General features: G+C 44.1%; 8 protein-coding genes across 8 annotated transcripts; 5 read left to right on the plus strand and 3 right to left on the minus strand.

Moving 5' to 3' along the window:
• Positions 1-12: 12 nt before the first annotated feature.
• On the plus strand, positions 13-2,291 carry LOC135332164 (ras-related protein Rab-32-like). Its single transcript, XM_064527517.1, has 7 exons — positions 13-203; positions 288-413; positions 716-794; positions 1,076-1,104; positions 1,271-1,423; positions 1,691-1,834; positions 2,014-2,291. The coding sequence occupies exons 1-7, from the start codon at positions 201-203 to the stop codon at positions 2,113-2,115; spliced, it is 636 nt and encodes a 211-aa protein (XP_064383587.1). The 5' UTR covers positions 13-200; the 3' UTR covers positions 2,116-2,291.
• Positions 2,292-2,388: 97 nt separating this feature from the next.
• On the plus strand, positions 2,389-3,792 carry LOC135332165 (uncharacterized). The gene is made up of 2 exons (XM_064527518.1): positions 2,389-2,755; positions 2,888-3,792. The coding sequence occupies exons 1-2, from the start codon at positions 2,648-2,650 to the stop codon at positions 3,698-3,700; spliced, it is 921 nt and encodes a 306-aa protein (XP_064383588.1). The 5' UTR covers positions 2,389-2,647; the 3' UTR covers positions 3,701-3,792.
• A 47-nt stretch (positions 3,793-3,839) lies between these two features.
• On the plus strand, positions 3,840-5,294 carry LOC135331677 (probable U3 small nucleolar RNA-associated protein 11). The gene is made up of 7 exons (XM_064526912.1): positions 3,840-3,999; positions 4,056-4,163; positions 4,272-4,328; positions 4,397-4,510; positions 4,563-4,656; positions 4,744-4,973; positions 5,031-5,294. Exons 1-7 carry the CDS (start codon positions 3,940-3,942, stop codon positions 5,109-5,111), a joined length of 744 nt encoding a protein of 247 aa, XP_064382982.1. The 5' UTR covers positions 3,840-3,939; the 3' UTR covers positions 5,112-5,294.
• On the minus strand, positions 5,295-6,768 carry LOC135331676 (small ribosomal subunit protein eS4-like). The gene is made up of 5 exons (XM_064526911.1): positions 6,707-6,768; positions 6,518-6,595; positions 6,220-6,400; positions 6,031-6,128; positions 5,295-5,818 (listed from the first exon to the last, which is right to left on the minus strand). The coding sequence occupies exons 1-5, from the start codon at positions 6,707-6,709 to the stop codon at positions 5,393-5,395; spliced, it is 786 nt and encodes a 261-aa protein (XP_064382981.1). The 5' UTR covers positions 6,710-6,768; the 3' UTR covers positions 5,295-5,392.
• Positions 6,769-6,775: 7 nt separating this feature from the next.
• Positions 6,776-7,755, plus strand: LOC135331678 (tRNA (guanine-N(7)-)-methyltransferase-like). Its single transcript, XM_064526913.1, has 2 exons — positions 6,776-6,910; positions 7,019-7,755. The coding sequence occupies exons 1-2, from the start codon at positions 6,776-6,778 to the stop codon at positions 7,589-7,591; spliced, it is 708 nt and encodes a 235-aa protein (XP_064382983.1). The 3' UTR covers positions 7,592-7,755.
• LOC135331679 (uncharacterized) lies at positions 7,665-8,600 on the minus strand. Its single transcript, XM_064526914.1, has 3 exons — positions 8,467-8,600; positions 8,197-8,362; positions 7,665-8,141 (listed from the first exon to the last, which is right to left on the minus strand). The coding sequence occupies exons 1-3, from the start codon at positions 8,500-8,502 to the stop codon at positions 7,798-7,800; spliced, it is 546 nt and encodes a 181-aa protein (XP_064382984.1). The 5' UTR covers positions 8,503-8,600; the 3' UTR covers positions 7,665-7,797.
• A 137-nt stretch (positions 8,601-8,737) lies between these two features.
• Positions 8,738-12,275, plus strand: LOC135331675 (serine/threonine-protein kinase 3-like). The gene is made up of 9 exons (XM_064526910.1): positions 8,738-8,948; positions 9,115-9,243; positions 9,448-9,562; positions 9,852-10,016; positions 10,164-10,331; positions 10,564-10,797; positions 11,056-11,245; positions 11,634-11,818; positions 12,016-12,275. The coding sequence occupies exons 1-9, from the start codon at positions 8,845-8,847 to the stop codon at positions 12,169-12,171; spliced, it is 1,446 nt and encodes a 481-aa protein (XP_064382980.1). The 5' UTR covers positions 8,738-8,844; the 3' UTR covers positions 12,172-12,275.
• Positions 12,276-12,844: 569 nt separating this feature from the next.
• Positions 12,845-15,252, minus strand: LOC135331369 (uncharacterized). The gene is made up of 7 exons (XM_064526503.1): positions 15,038-15,252; positions 14,883-14,981; positions 14,222-14,255; positions 14,017-14,115; positions 13,788-13,924; positions 13,473-13,694; positions 12,845-13,176 (listed from the first exon to the last, which is right to left on the minus strand). The coding sequence occupies exons 1-7, from the start codon at positions 15,137-15,139 to the stop codon at positions 13,054-13,056; spliced, it is 816 nt and encodes a 271-aa protein (XP_064382573.1). The 5' UTR covers positions 15,140-15,252; the 3' UTR covers positions 12,845-13,053.
• Between the last annotated feature and the right edge of the window lie 12 nt (positions 15,253-15,264).

The following is a 15,264-nucleotide window of genomic DNA, read 5'->3' on the forward strand; positions in this document are numbered from 1 at the left end:
TCCATCATGTGTGTGGCATGTGACTTTCGATTGAACCCAAAAAAGTCTCGAAAAAAGTAGCTATTGCATCTTGATCTTGTTCTTGACTTGCTGCTGAGGCTATAGTACTGTGTAGACCTGCTGTATTACAAGATCACCTGATCCATCATAAGAGATCCATTCATCACAGTATACCACACACAGCTCAATAACTAGTAAACATGGTGAGTGTATCTATAATACTATAGACCCCATCATGCAGTGTTGCCAGCCCTATCCTAGTATCACTGTGTCCCCCCTCCCTCTAGACTGCAGCTGGAGGCAAGCAGGAACACTTGTACAAGGTGCTAGTGATCGGAGACCTGGGAACGGGCAAGACAAGCATCATTAAGCGATATGTCCACCAATTCTTCTCCCCGCACTACAGAGCCACGGTATACACTCTCTGATACTCTAAGCAGCTACTAAAATCAATACCTTACTTTGCATATTCAGATCAAAGCACGTAGATCTACGTAGCTATATACTAAATTGCTATATTCACATTGTCAATTGTTTGTTTTTTTGTTAGAGGTCATGGGCTGTGTATGTGCTGACAGTACTGTATTGTGTGGCTATTCAATAAGTGTGCGTGGTTATCTAGTACACTGTATCGTGCATTGTGTATTGTGCAGGGTATGCTTTCTATTCACTCATCAAAGTGTGTGTTTAATGATCTGGAACGTGATCCCTACAGATTGGTGTGGATTTCGCACTCAAAGTACTGAACTGGGACAACAATACGACCATCAGACTACAGCTATGGGACATTGCAGGTTCGCCCCTTCTTGGTGTGTGGATGATACTTTCATCACAATAGTTGTCAAGGGTACCCCATCACATGATTACGCCCTTATGAGGGGCTATGAATTTGATTAGTTAACTGCTTATCTGGCTGGCAACAGTAAGGACTGCATTGTTTGTATAACCTGAGAGAATGTAAACTTCACCTTTAGGTCACAATGAAGACACTTGACTCACACCCCACACACACACACACACCACACACACACACACACACACACACACACACACACACACACACACACACACACAGGGCAAGAACGGTTTGGCAACATGACCAGAGTAAGTCACTCTTTCTTTCAATGTGTATGTCCCTAATCAATACATTTATTGGAAATAGTAGAAGTATTTGAACATTGATTATATGTATGTACAATAACTATTTCCCAAGGAATAAGTTTCAACAATTACTAGCCTCCAACAAGACATACCCATCGTGTCCCTGCAGGTCTACTACAAGGAGGCAGTGGGTGCCTTTGTGGTGTTTGATGTGACTCGACTCTCCACCTTTGAGGCAGTGCAGACATGGAAGGCAGATCTGGACAGTAAAGTGCTGTTACCCAATGGGAAGCCCATCCCTGCAGTCCTACTAGCTAACAAGGTTAGTTGATGGACTGGGTAATAATTATAAGGTTTCAATTTTTAATGGCTGGCAAGCTCTAACCTCGAAGTTAGCTAGTGAAGGAGCTCATTCTATACCATGGTATCTTCGAAAACAGTGGCTTTTGAGTCCATTGCAACTTTGATCATAATTTTGTGTTAGATCTTCTTACCTCACTCATCCATGGAGTTGTGTTTGTGTTAGAGATTGCTTGTATGCCACTTGTGTTATGGAACACTAGTGGATCATGTTACACTCTCCTTACAGTGTGATCTTGCCAGTGAGGGTTTCCTAGGCAACGTGAACCAGCTGGAAGAATACTGCAGAGACAAGAACTTCCACGCCTGGTTTGAAACGTCAGCAAAGGAGAACATTGGCATCGATGAGGCCGCACGCAGTTTAGTGGGAAAGGTACTGACCTCTGTGTTGTACTTCTCTGTGTGTGTGTGTGCTCAGAGCTTGGTGCTTCTTATGTAGCCCTTTAGTATTAATTCCTGTCTGTAAGTACCAACTGTTTGTAGTGTAGTGTGCATTTAGTGTATACTTCCTGGACATTATAGTGTGTAATGTTTGTCTTTCCCCCTCTCCAGATTCTGGAGAATGATGAGAACATAGACCACGCACAGTCAGAGTCTGATGGCTTTACTCTGGACACTGAAGCACCAAAAACCAAAAAGGGAGGGTGCTGTTAGCTAGTGTGTGTGTGTGTCATGCCCTCAGTCCTCAGTCTGTTAGTGACTTGCTGTTAGATGCTGTAGAGTAGCGAGTGTGTTACAATCGTGTTGTATATGTACTATGTATTTTTCTATGTTTTGAGTGCACTAAAAATTAATTAATATCCCACACGCTAAAAAAGTTTGTTGTTCTATTGGAATAAGAATGGTGAATTTGCACAAAATAATGGCTGCCCATGCGCACTTACAAAGCCAGCCCCTCCCCTCTTTGCAAGCAGCAGCGCCGCTTAGATAGCAAGCTAGCTATAGAGTACTGTAGCTATAAAGAGCCGGCCATGCATAGAGTTCCCAGCTCTTGTGCATGATCTACCTGGACGTACCTATGCTCTGGGGCAAGACGCTATGGACGGCCAATCGAATGATAGAGGACTGTGTCCAATAGCAACGTGTACTGTACCCAAAATTTCATTCCAGTCAGTTTTCACTGCAAGTTGAAGTACTCTCTTCAGTTCAATTGTCTTTTCACTGGGATTTTCCTGTTTCATTGATCATGCATCGACTCATGGCTTCAAGACCTCCCACAGGGCTCAACCGATCACTGCATTACAACCCCCACGACGATCTATATCAGCAGGGTGTCCACCTCAAGAACTTCATTGTGAGTTTAATTTTGCACTAGCTAAAAGATGCAAGCTATAGTGTGCATGGCTTTACAAAATAGTTAATAATCATTCTACTTTTGTTTGAAGGGATTAATGTTAGCTAAATAAATTTTTTCTTCTTCTCACAGCCAAGTTCTTCTGTTGAGTGTCATGTCTCCCGCTGTGGCTCTCAACCTTGGAGTAACTTCATCTCTCCTCATGCCAAGTGTGGGATTGCTCAAGTGATGAGTTTTGGACAGAGAACCTCTCATCCTCTCTTCTCTGCTATTAACCCTGGCACCATCATCACCTCAACCTTCACCTTCAAGCACTGCCAATGGGCCTGGGAGACCTGTGTCGATCCTCTCATGGACTCCTCTGTTGATCCACCTTCCTATCAGTTCAGCTACACTCTCCTCAACACCAGCTGGGCCCGGGAAAGTTCCGTGGACCTTATCAAGTACTCCAATACCAAACCGCTGCTCTCTTCCATGAGAAAGGACAATCTCAAGAGCGTCCCAACTGCTTGCTCCAGTACCCAAGTGGACATCCCTGAAATTGAGAGCGAACCTATTCCCAGCATTGCTACTTGTTCAACCGAGAAAAATGCATCTGTTCCATCCATTGAGAAAAAGTGGTCTAAGGATGCCATCACTAAGGACATTTCTGAGTGTGCCACTCATTCTAAGAATGAACCTGCCAATGGCAAAGAGGAGCCCAGGAGGAACAAGCCGTGCCAATCCAAGAAGCTGAGTGGCTACCAAAAGAGGAAGAAGAATAAGGCCAAGGCTGACGCCACCTCAAAGCAGGCAAAGGAGGGCCAGAAGTCCCCCACAACATTGGAGAAGAGGATCAAGCTGATACTGGGTGTGGTAAGGAGTGGATCTCGTACTGGCAAGGTCCCACCTCCTCTCAGGGCGGGAAGGAAGGGAGACAACACTAATAAGAACGTTTTCGTCTGATTAGCTATAAACAGATGGACTAATTATGTGCATTTTTCAATTTGTTTCAATTCATTTCATGTGATGTTTTTATCTTACAATATTATATACAAATCTACTAATATTTTTTACAGTCCCCAATTATAGCTTTGAGCCCCGCCCCTCTTTTCCAGAAACACGTGGAGCTAGCTGGTGAAGAAAGTGATCATAAAGTTAAAAATATCTTCTGTAAAACTATACTCTATTAGACTAAAGCCAAGATGTCGAAATGGATGAAAGCGAAGAAATCCATGAGAAAGGCTTACAAGGAGAGAGGTCAGGTGAGTGAAACAAACACTCAAACAGCTACAGCTCATTTAATGTATCTTTATCGTAGTTGACTGAGCGTAGCCACCTTGGACTGCTAGAGAAACACAAGGACTATGTTCTGAGGGCGAGGGACTATCACAGGAAGCAGGCCAGGCTTAAGATCATGCACGAGAAGGTGTGTGGTCATTCACAATAACTTACAACTACAACTCTACGATAATTTAGTCTGTCGCCACAAGATATACTAACTGTTACCCGTTCCCCGGTCCCCACATTTATACAGGCAAGAAATCGAAATCCCGATGAATTCTACTACAAAATGGTCAACACTCAACTCAAGGTCTGTTTGTACCCCTCAACTCAACAAAACTCTAACCCCCCCTCCACCACCCCCCCCCCCCCCCACAGAATGGACGACATATCGTCTCTCAGCCTGAGGAGAACTACACACAAGAAGAACTTGCTCTCATGAAAACACAGGACGTCAAATATCTGGACATGAAGTTGAGCATGGAAGCTAAAGTGAGAATAATAATTATTGGGCACACAAATTAACATTTTATTTGGTGTGTAGAAGATTGAGAGGTTGAAGAGCAGTCTTCACTTGCCAAAAGATGGGCCAGGGCCTTCCAACAGTCACACAATATTTGTTGACTCTCTCGACGAAGGTATGAAGAGCCTGCTATCTTTGAAATTACTATTATGTGTTTTCCAGTCAGTATTGTCACTAGGTTACACTATGCTCATACGCACAGTTTCTAAATTTGACACTGCAAAGCATTTCAACACTACTCCCAAGATGGCCTCCCGTGCGTACAACAGACTTACCACTGAGCAGTTGTCGAAAGGTGATGGGATAGAGTCAAAGATCAGCACTGTAAACCATGAGAGTGCCTCCCAGTACAAGGAGCTGAAGAGTAGAATACAGAGACACAAACAACTGAAGGTTGTCACACAAAAGATGAAGACTAAGAAAGATTTAACGGTAAGAATCAAGTGTGTGTTTGTGGCCATCATGTATGACTGCGTTTCCTCTGTGCAGGGTAAAGGTCATCGAATCAAGATGCCAGCTGATGGAGTTAACCCACCAACGTACAGATGGAAGAAAGAGAGACAAAAGTAGCTAGTAACATGTTCCCATGAAATATCTATCAATTTTTGCAATTAAATTTTAATTAAAATTTGTGCGCTATAATTAAACAATTTTGACGGTTTTGATTAATTTAACTTTTGTTTATCTCATCTTGAAACATTGCCAGCACACTTTTATATTATTGTCCATTTAAAATTGTTCACATCAATGGTGTTCATTTTGTTAACAAATTAGTCTTGAAAAATTGACCACATACAAGATTTCACAATTGCCATAATAAACATCAATAAAGTCAGTTTCTAGCTAGCCACTCAAGCTGCCTTAGCATCCATCCTTCTGTCTCTCTCCTCTGCAATGGTGAGTCTGACTCCCTTCTGCTTGGGCAGGGACACCATCGCCTTGTTGCTCTTCCCAATCACAAACACATTGCCCATTCTCGTGGCAAAAGTGTGCCCAGCTGCATCTTTGACGTGGATGATATCGAAGGAGCCGTGATGTCGCTCCCGATTCGTGATGAGTCCCACTCGACCCAAATTCCTTCCCCCGGTCACCATGACGAGGTTTCCAATATCGAACTTGATGTATTCTGTGATCTTTCCCGTGCTGAGATCGATGCGTACAGTGTCGTGGACATTTATGGAGGGGTCAGGATAGCGAATGGTTCTCCCGTCGTGGGTCACACAGAAGGGAATACCTTTCCTGCCCAGTTGAATACGTCGTACCTTTGCAAGCTTGTACTGCAAGAGGAACACGGTTCTAAATATCATCAGCACTACGATTATACAGTTAGAACGCTTAAATGCAGGCAACAAACCTAACAGTAATTAGCATGAAAATGTGCTCAGAAGATATGAGGTTGAGATCATGGCTCCACTATGGAGCTCAGTGATTAAGCCTTAGTTATTCATCATAGCACACACAGATACAGACACAGCTGGTGCTAACGTACCGATGATTCCTCAGGGCTGATACGATGGACGGTGAAGCGTCCCTTGACATCAAACAACAGTCGAAAGTGCTCACCGGTCTTGTCAATGGAGATCACATCTGTAGAGAAAATGTGAGAAAGAGTAGTAAAATTGCAAAATTGTATTTTAAGAGCAACAACAGCAAAAAGAGACAGATAAGTAAAACTCACCCATGAAGCCGGCTGGGAAGTTGGGGTCAGTGCGGACCTTTGCGTCCACCTTGATGAGCCTTTGCTTGACTATCCTCTTGACCTCGTCTCCAGTCAGGGCATACTTGAGTCTGTTCCTAAGGAACACCACCAGTGGAATACATTCTCTCAGCTTGTGGGGGCCAGGGGAGGGTCGGGGGGCCTGACGAAGTGGAGCGTGTGTGGGGGTGAGATAAAGGGTTGTAAAAGTGTAGTATAGTTTGTAGCTACGACTAAGAGTAATACCTAATGGTATACACATGTACGTAGAGACACTTACAAATTTTCCCGAGAACTTGTCAAGCATCCAATGGTTTGGGGCATTTAGCCGCTTGAGATGTTTCTTTGGACCTCTCGGCTGGAAAAATAGAGAGTAGAAACATCATACCACTGAATAGAGGGTGATTAAATCATAGATGCATGCATAACAAAGCAGATATAAAGAGCACGTTGGACACCATTAACTCACCATGTTGACTGTATTGAAGAAGAAAGAATCTGCGCATGCGCATTAAGTTTAGCCACATGGTAGCACAAGATGGAGCTTCCACAGAAGAAGTTTTATCGGCAAAGAGCTCATTCCAACCCTCTTGCAGATCACACTTTCGATTACCCGACAGATCCAAGCTCCATGGACTGGAGCAAGCATTATCCAAGCTACAAAGGAGATAAAGTAAGCTTCATTTTGAGCTATGACTTATCTGCATAGATGGGCGTGGCATAATTATTAATTTCTGCATTTATCATTATTGAGCTGCTAATAGACTATCTATCTCTGCAGGTTCGCTTCCTGGACATAGGCTGTGGATATGGAGGCCTACTGGTGTCTCTGGCTCCACTCTATCCCTCCACTCTCATGCTAGGACTGGAGATTCGCGTCAAAGTATCAGACTATGTCCAAGATCGCATCCAAGCATTGCAACACAACGAACCGAACACCTACAGCAACATAGCCGTGCTGAGAACTAATGCCATGAAGTACCTGCCAAACTTTTTCGAGAAGGGACAACTGACTAAAATGTTTTTCCTTTTTCCTGACCCTCATTTCAAGAAAACGAAACACAAGTGGAGAATTATAAACAGTTCACTATTGGCTGAGTATGCCTACCTATTGCAGGAGGGTGGTATAGTGTACACTGCTACTGATGTGGAGGACCTTCATGAATGGATGGTGGAGCGTTTGTCCAGCTTCCCCCTGTTTGAACGCCTCTCGCCATCGGAGGAGTGCAGTGACCCTGTGGTGCCACTGCTGAGTGAGAGCACTGAGGAGAGTAAGAAGGTCGCTCGCTCAGGGGGTAAGGCGTACATCGCATGCTTCAGGAGAACTGCAGACCCCCAAAACACTCTGTCTTAATAACTATGCTCATGTATAATTTTTTTTAATTCTCTTGTGCTAATTTAGATGACCAGTAAATTATTGTGATCACTTGTACATGTAATATAATTATAATCAATTAATTTATGCTGACAACAATACAGTTAAATGTAACATGAATATGAACGATTTTATGATGGCAATTCAACAAGATAATGTAATAACAGTATAATTATATAACTAGTTCAGTCACTCTTCTCCTCGTTATTGTTCTTTCTATGTTTCTTCATTTCCTCCCTCATTTCTTTGGGGAGGTGTTTCCAATACTCACGTGGAAAGTGCTTGGAAAATTCTCTGTTAAAATTCTCTGAGAACTCCTTATTGACAACATCCGACACCTTGTTTCTGTTCCTATGATCAGAGAAATGGATCACGCCCCAAACTGTACTCCCAGCCAAAAATGGGTAGAGAACTCGTCGAAAAACAGATTTATTCCGGGCCATGGCCAGTCCGAGCAGAGTAGCAGTACCCACTGCCCCAGCTTGCATCACACGGACAGGGTTCTTCACACCAAGGGTCACCAGCTGGTCTGCAAGAAGAGAGACTCTGTTAAGTTTTCTGCTAAATCAATAGCACATAGTTACCTTGAGCTTTGTGTCGGACACTGGAGACTGAAGTTCGGACTGTCTCACTCATTCTAGACCATCCCAGACAGATAGCCTTCCTGGCAGTAGATACGTAACCTTGCAGTGGACGCTTTACTACTTCATACGTCACATCAGGCCGCTTGGGGGAGATGTACAGGTTCAACTGAGGGGTACGTGTGTGTGTGTATGGTGTGGGTGGGGTTAACACTGTCAGAGTGTCTTCCAAAGAGAAATCAAAAATAGTAGCTTGTGTTCTAAAGGATCTACCTGCTTTCTTTCTGATACAGGGCTATCTTTGGACATTCTTTGCTCGTGTTTTCTTGTGCTTAGCGCTTGGCCAATTGGGATAATAACAAGGTTCTGGCACCTAACTCGCGGCTAATATTCAAAGTACTAGAAGTTTTGACCTCTGCCCTCCTTCAAAAGTTATTTAAGTTCAAAGTTCAATTTTCTGTCCTATCCGCGGCTAATATTCAATGCAGGACCATTTGATCATGTTCGACCCTTTACCAGAGTTTCACAAGGTCACAGTTCATTTGCACACCACGTGCACCTGAAATGACTTCATTGTCAACAAACATTAATTTTCACTGTAGCTAGCTAGCTGTATAAATTGTCTGGGCCGTGTTTGAGCTTAAAGGCAAGATGAGTGACAAGTCAAAGCGACCTCCCCTGGAGAAGCTGAGTGAGGAAAGCCTCATGAGAGAGCCGGAGGAGGTATTCGACCTTCTGGAGAAGATTGGAGAAGGGTGAGAGATGAACACATCAACCCACTGTCCATTCTATGTCCACACAGTCACCATATTATCAGCTTGTACTACAGTATCCATTGACTCACCAAATGTACATATCGCACTGCTACTAGTACACACCATTTGTACCTCACCTACCACGCCCCCTCCCTCCCTCCCTCAGGGCGTATGGAGCTGTGTTCAAGGCAGTGCATAAAGAGTCTGGACAACTACTGGCCATTAAACAAGTCCCCGTGGACTCTGACCTCCAGGACATCATCAAGGAGATTAGTATCATGCAGCAGTGCGACAGGTAAACACACACACCCCACCCCACACACACACCACCCCCACCCCACACACACACACACCACCACTCCCCACACACACACCCACGCGTTGGGATAAGTTCTATACAGTGAGATCAAAGCATATCCTAGTGTTTGCCTTTATATTACAGTATTGGTATTTACCTGATCACCGTGCTCCTAGTATGACTGTACATACTCTCCTACAGTCAGTACGTTGTCAAGTACTATGGCAGTTACTTCAAGAACACAGACTTGTGGATAGTGATGGAGTATTGTGGGGCAGGCTCAGTGTCTGACATCATGAGAATCGTCAATAGACCTGTAAGCAAACCAACCACTAGTCAGTGTACTAGGAAGGGTGATTCTTACAGTATGATGATGTGTTGGTTACTTAGGACTAGTGTAAAAGAATGGTTTGTTGTGTTCACCTTGTCTAAGTCGTAGCACACGGTATCTTATAATAAGCTTTGTACACAATACACTCTTTATAATACATTTGCTATGTGAGACTTTGGCTATATTCCAACCTTCACATGTACAGGTATTTTAATTGTACGACACTGCCCCCCCCCCCACCCACACACACTGCCCCCCCCCCCCCACACACTAGCTGAGAGAAGAGGAGATTGCCACAGTGGTACAGTACGCACTCAAGGGGCTAGAGTACCTCCACTTCAAAAGGAAGATCCACAGAGACATCAAAGCTGGCAACATTCTCCTCAACCTGGAGGGACAGGCCAAACTGGCTGACTTTGGTGTGGCCGGTCAACTGACAGTGAGTTTCACCTTCTGTGTGATATGTTGTTGGCTCATACTCTTGGTCATAGATGTTGACCTTGCAATATTTATATCGCAGCAGGAAAGCCTTTAGTATATAATGAAGAGTAACACACTAGCATTCACTGGCCCTCCTCCCACACAGGACACGATGGCAAAGCGTAACACAGTAATAGGAACACCGTTCTGGATGGCCCCTGAGGTAATTCAGGAGGTGGGCTACGACTGTCTGGCTGATATATGGTCTCTGGGGATCACTGCGATTGAGATGGCCGAGGGGAAACCCCCCTACGCTGACGTTCATCCCATGAGAGTGAGTGTAACTGGACAGTCTAGTTAGCACATTACTGGGAAAGGAAAGGCGTTCTAGACATGATATATAGCAGTAAGGCTTTGAGGTATTTCCTGTTGTATGACAAGCATGTGTTCAAGTTCTAGTCTCATGTATGACTATTGTATGGTATAACAATTCCTTCTGTTTTGTGTGTGTTGTTGGCTCCTGTTTCTACATACTTACACCTGTCACCCCATTCTCCTGCCCCCAGGCTATATTCATGATACCTACAAAACCACCTCCAACATTGAAGGATCCAGGCAAGTTCAGCAGCGAGTTCTCTGACTTTATCAGTCGATGCCTCATCAAGAACCCAGAGGAGAGACAGTCGGCCACTGCTCTACTGCAACACAAGTACATCAAGAGTGCCAAGAATGTCTCCGTGCTCAAGGAACTCATTACAACGGCCAGCAAGATCCTAGAAGATGATGATGGCAGTGGATCTGTGAGTGGGGGGGGGGGGGGGACTTTAGATTGAACATTTATATTTATATTTGAATGTGTGTATAGCCATGGAGGCATTTAGTTCGTGCCTGATTGTAGCATCTTCAAATCTCCATAACTTGAAAATGATCCAGATTTCCTAAAAGCTTTAAAAGACATTTGATTCTCAAATTTGCACCATACATTGCATGGGAGTTACAGTAGATGTTCCCTTGCCTATTTCACATGCACTGACTACTACACTTCTTCCCTTGTGCAGGATGATGATGATTTGGAGGATGATCAGTTCTTCACGGCCATCAACACGCTGGTACTGCGAGGAGGTGGAGCCGGGGGAGGAGTGGACCTACCAGAGGATGATGACATACAACCCAACGACTTGGATACTGGCACTATGGTCATTGTGGACGATATGGACGAGGAGGACGATGAGTCAGGAACAATGAAACGTGAGTTAGGCTGTGTGTACTTTAACCCCCCCCCCCCCCCCTATGTATATATTATATAGTGGTGTGCAATAGAAGCTAGCTAACCTTGGAGATGAGCCTACAGCTAAAAACTCTGTCTTAGAGTCAGGGTCTGTTCTGTAGGGCTCAGAGAGTTGCATCACCAAACTGGAAAGATTTAGTGTAGTTATTTCGACCACTTCTGATTCTACAAAATTAGTGAACTAATCTCTACCTAAAAAGGGAAAGTTGGGGCGTTGCCCGGTTCTGTGAAACTTAATGGAAACAGTCAAGTACACTGTAGTAATGGAATCATCATAGGCATATGTTTTGGGTATACATAATTTAATTATGTTACCAGTAGTACTAACTGGACTCCCCTACTGTACAGGTGTTGACACTGGTGTGGTGGACAAGGAGAGCAACGAGTATCGTCCTGGGTTCATGCAGCACTTTGACCAGAAGGAGGAGGCTATAAAAAAGAAGGGAGGAGGACGTAGCAAAGGACCTCAAGGACCGCATGACATCTCATTCTATTTCCCAGATATACCTGATGGAATGGACTTCAGAGACTTTGTGAGTGTTTCATGACTGTCATTATAAAGTATGAACAAATCAACCCAGAGCCTCAGTGTTTCAGAGCCTCAGTGTTTCAGAGCCTCAGTGTTTGAGACTGGTCTCACCTGATATATACTGGGTCTGTATGCAAGTGTGTGTGTGTGATTAAGATTTTGACCAATGTGACCTTTACCCTCTGCCCCCCTCCCTCTCAGTTGAAATCACTGGGTCCACAAACTCTAGATGAGTATCTCTCTGCCCTGGACAAGCACATGAGTGACGAGCTCGAGTCGCTACGGAAACGCTACCACCAAAAGAGACTTCCTATCTTACAAGCCATGGACGCTAAGAAAAAGCACGCTAGAAGCTAGTCTCATTTTATACTTAACAATCACATTTCTTTACTGAGTTTAACAACACTGTGTTAATTATTGTACTTGTTATTATTTTGCACTTATTAATTTCGTATACAAGACATGTGACAATCATGTGAGTCTGTCTTAAACGGAGGGGGGGGGGGGTGTCTTTCAACAGCCATAACTTCAGTACAATGAAATAGTTTTGCGTTCCTGTGAGTGGGTTCAATTCACTAGCAATAGTTTTGCGTTCCCGTGAGTGGGTCCAATTCACATGGGTTCAATTCACCAGCAATAGTTTTGCGTTCCGGTGAGTGGGTTCAATTCCAAATTGGCAAATACTTTTATCTCTCGAATATCAACTTTGATGGTACCATTTGAAAGGTCTCTTTCTAAGCTTTCAGAAAAACATAAATATTTGATTTTCAATCCACAGAATTCAAGTTATGGCAGCCCAAAATCATTAATTAAACGGATGGGGGGGGGGTGTCTTTCAACAGCCATAACTTCAGTACAAATTTCATTGGGGCTCTAATTTATCATTTTGCGGCCTCAGACCCAACAGCCGTAACTTCAAATAGTTTTTTTTTTAGCTTTCAGAAAATCATAAAATGTTTGACATTAGTACTCAAGTTATGGCTGTTGAAAGATGTTCAACTACACCCCAACCCCCTCCGTTTAAGGCCAATGTGCAAAAAGAGCATGGAAAAAAGAGTACAAAAAAATAATTACACGTTGACATGCATGACAAAATAAATGGCTAACTTGACATCAAAATAAGGAATACTAATTATACAAAACACACGGTACTAGCTACTGTAGTTGTTGCTGATAGATAATATAGAAAAACAAGCGGGATAGATAAATAGAAAGCAGCAATGTTAGTCAATAGAGTGTTTAGTGGGGGCCATTCTCGAGGAGACTGAGTCCATCTAGCACATTCGGCTTCTTGCTCAACTTGTCCTCCTGGTCTGCGTTCAACACCCTACCCTCTGACTTCTTGGCCTCTATCTTCTCAATCTAGAGAGAGGGGAATCAATGAGAGAGCATTATGAGGCTGCACCACACAAGCAAGGGAGGGGAATCAATGAGAGAGCATTATGAGGCTGCACCACACAAGCAAGGGAGGGGAATCATGATCACATAATAAACAATATAGCACAAATTCAACTCCAAAAAGGCCCATTCAGAAAAAAAAAACTCCTATTCATAAGCTTTTTGTCAGAAAATGAAACATTAAATTTGGGCTTAAAACAAGCAATCACTGAGATCTGATTATCAGTGGAAAGTGTGAAGGCGATAGCTATTCCTCTCACCTGTCTTAACATTTTCTTGAGTTTCCTGATGTCCCTCATACGCTTCTCCTCAGGCGTGGCCTCACTCTCGGTGGCTGTCTCAGTCTGTGTGTCTAATTCACTGGCCGAGGTCTCCAATGCCGGAGGTAACTGGAGTCCCCTGCTGTACGACACAGCTGCCAGGCCACGCCCTCTACCACGCCCCCTTCCCACCGGCTTGGTCCTAGCCGAGTAGTCAAACACCTGTAGAGTCAGTGGTGAGGCAAGTCTGATTTAATTAATAATTTTCCCAAATCGAAATTAATCTACTCTCAGTAAATCTAATAAGATTCTAACCGCAGTCCTCTCGTTCTCTCCCATCCCTACTCTCCTTGGTAGTCGTGTACTGGACTCTCTGGGACGCTGTTGTGTCTTGGAGGGGGTGGGCTGACGAGGAGGACCAAATGATGAGGACCCTACCATCACAGTGCAGTCTGTGCGAGGAGAGGAGGAGGGGGGACAAGTACGCAGTGTTTAACACTGATACAGTGTGGCGGATTGGAGGGCAGTATAATTATACACTCACCATCGTCGTCCCAACATTCGGTTGTCTCTGGCACCACAAAGTTGGACGGGGGTACGTACAGATGACCAGTAGCCATGACAACCTCTGGGTTACTGGCATCTATAAAAAAGGGGTCAGAAACACACTTACTGATATTTTTATAATAAGAAACACACATCAGCAGGGTCACTATCTGACTGAAGGTTGCTAAGTCTTATCTACTTACTTTGCCTGTATATGATCTCCTTCTCCACCACTGCCTGCAAGGAGAGAGAAATAAAGAGGCTGTCTATACTACACACTGAGGGGAGGCTAGTGACCAGAGGAGCACCCACCCACTCTCAACACCACCACTGTACAATAGTGAGGAGAGGCTAGTGACCAGAGGGAGCACACCTTGTAGACACCATCACTGTACAATCAACACCTCAAGGCTAGGTAGGTGCTAAAACTAATACTATGCAAGGCCCACCACAGCTGCTAATATTTACAGTTCCAACGTTTGTATTTATACCAGATACCGTATAGCGGGTAGTTTTCGTGGGGTAAAATATTCGTTATTTTCGTGGGCAGGCTGACCTCCACAAAATTTTAACATAGGCGTGGCTTATCGGAACGTAGGAATACCGTGCAGCCACGAGACTAAACGAAATTTTTACTCACAAATACCACCGTTTCTCGAGTTGAACGAATTTTTTACCCCACGAAACTTACCCGCTATACGGTAATAAACTGAACCATGATCACATTATCCATGGTGTACAGTATAGCATACAGAGTACGTACTGATGTGTGCACTACCATACAGTGTGTGCGCAGTGTGTGCAGTACCATATCCCATACATAAGCATACATAAGCATACAGGTAAGGGCATCATAAGTCATACCCTTCCTTCACATGTCTTCACGTGATGCTCATATTCTTCGACAACCACAATGTGCTGGGCGTTGAATGGACAGGTCCTAAACTTCCTCATGTCCATGTTCTAACAAAAGAGGTATGTCAGGTAACACACAAGCTGACTGATTGGCCATCACAAACCTTAGAGCATTTCATGATATGATACTGCATTCTTTTGCGCTGCACCATATGGACAGGGTCAAAGGGACAAGGGACGAGCTCAAGTGGGTCCTCTGTTGACATTTTGGTCTGGGCTGGGTGACTGCAGATATTCAACTAGCTAACTAAGCCTATAAAGCGCTACAGACCTTTTAGGGATCTTGATGTTTTTCTTCATGTGGGTGGTAACCACAAAAACCGCCGCCCCC

This window comes from Halichondria panicea, chromosome 2 (genome assembly GCF_963675165.1).
Source record: "Halichondria panicea chromosome 2, odHalPani1.1, whole genome shotgun sequence".
NCBI lineage: Eukaryota > Metazoa > Porifera > Demospongiae > Suberitida > Halichondriidae > Halichondria > Halichondria panicea.

Excerpts from the sequence above, each read along its gene's own strand:
- LOC135332164 (XM_064527517.1), top strand. Across the intron at positions 414-715 it reads CCCCGCACTACAGAGCCACG|ATTGGTGTGGATTTCGCACT; the intron begins GTATACACTCTC and ends TGATCCCTACAG. Across the intron at positions 1,835-2,013 it reads CACGCAGTTTAGTGGGAAAG|ATTCTGGAGAATGATGAGAA; the intron begins GTACTGACCTCT and ends CCCCCTCTCCAG.
- LOC135332165 (XM_064527518.1), top strand. The coding sequence starts at position 2,648 with ATGCATCGACTCATGGCTTCAAGACCTCCCACAGGGCTCAACCGATCA. Across the intron at positions 2,756-2,887 it reads TCCACCTCAAGAACTTCATT|CCAAGTTCTTCTGTTGAGTG; the intron begins GTGAGTTTAATT and ends TTCTTCTCACAG.
- LOC135331677 (XM_064526912.1), top strand. The coding sequence starts at position 3,940 with ATGTCGAAATGGATGAAAGCGAAGAAATCCATGAGAAAGGCTTACAAG. Across the intron at positions 4,000-4,055 it reads CTTACAAGGAGAGAGGTCAG|TTGACTGAGCGTAGCCACCT; the intron begins GTGAGTGAAACA and ends TCTTTATCGTAG. Across the intron at positions 4,511-4,562 it reads AGTTGAGCATGGAAGCTAAA|AAGATTGAGAGGTTGAAGAG; the intron begins GTGAGAATAATA and ends TTTGGTGTGTAG.
- LOC135331676 (XM_064526911.1), bottom strand. Across the intron at positions 6,401-6,517 it reads ACAAGTTCTCGGGAAAATTT|GCCCCCCGACCCTCCCCTGG; the intron begins GTAAGTGTCTCT and ends CCACTTCGTCAG. Across the intron at positions 5,819-6,030 it reads TCAGCCCTGAGGAATCATCG|TACAAGCTTGCAAAGGTACG; the intron begins GTACGTTAGCAC and ends TTCCTCTTGCAG.
- LOC135331678 (XM_064526913.1), top strand. The coding sequence starts at position 6,776 with ATGGAGCTTCCACAGAAGAAGTTTTATCGGCAAAGAGCTCATTCCAAC. Across the intron at positions 6,911-7,018 it reads CAAGCTACAAAGGAGATAAA|GTTCGCTTCCTGGACATAGG; the intron begins GTAAGCTTCATT and ends CTATCTCTGCAG.
- LOC135331679 (XM_064526914.1), bottom strand. The coding sequence starts at position 8,502 with ATGTCCAAAGATAGCCCTGTATCAGAAAGAAAGCAG. Across the intron at positions 8,363-8,466 it reads CTGTATCAGAAAGAAAGCAG|TTGAACCTGTACATCTCCCC; the intron begins GTAGATCCTTTA and ends CGTACCCCTCAG. Across the intron at positions 8,142-8,196 it reads TGTCCGACACAAAGCTCAAG|ACCAGCTGGTGACCCTTGGT; the intron begins GTAACTATGTGC and ends CTCTTCTTGCAG.
- LOC135331675 (XM_064526910.1), top strand. The coding sequence starts at position 8,845 with ATGAGTGACAAGTCAAAGCGACCTCCCCTGGAGAAGCTGAGTGAGGAA. Across the intron at positions 10,332-10,563 it reads CTGACGTTCATCCCATGAGA|GCTATATTCATGATACCTAC; the intron begins GTGAGTGTAACT and ends TCCTGCCCCCAG. Across the intron at positions 11,246-11,633 it reads TGAGTCAGGAACAATGAAAC|GTGTTGACACTGGTGTGGTG; the intron begins GTGAGTTAGGCT and ends CCTACTGTACAG.
- LOC135331369 (XM_064526503.1), bottom strand. The coding sequence starts at position 15,139 with ATGTCAACAGAGGACCCACTTGAGCTCGTCCCTTGTCCCTTTGACCCT. Across the intron at positions 14,256-14,882 it reads TGAAGACATGTGAAGGAAGG|GCAGTGGTGGAGAAGGAGAT; the intron begins GTATGACTTATG and ends CTCTCCTTGCAG. Across the intron at positions 13,695-13,787 it reads GAGAGAACGAGAGGACTGCG|GTGTTTGACTACTCGGCTAG; the intron begins GTTAGAATCTTA and ends CTGACTCTACAG.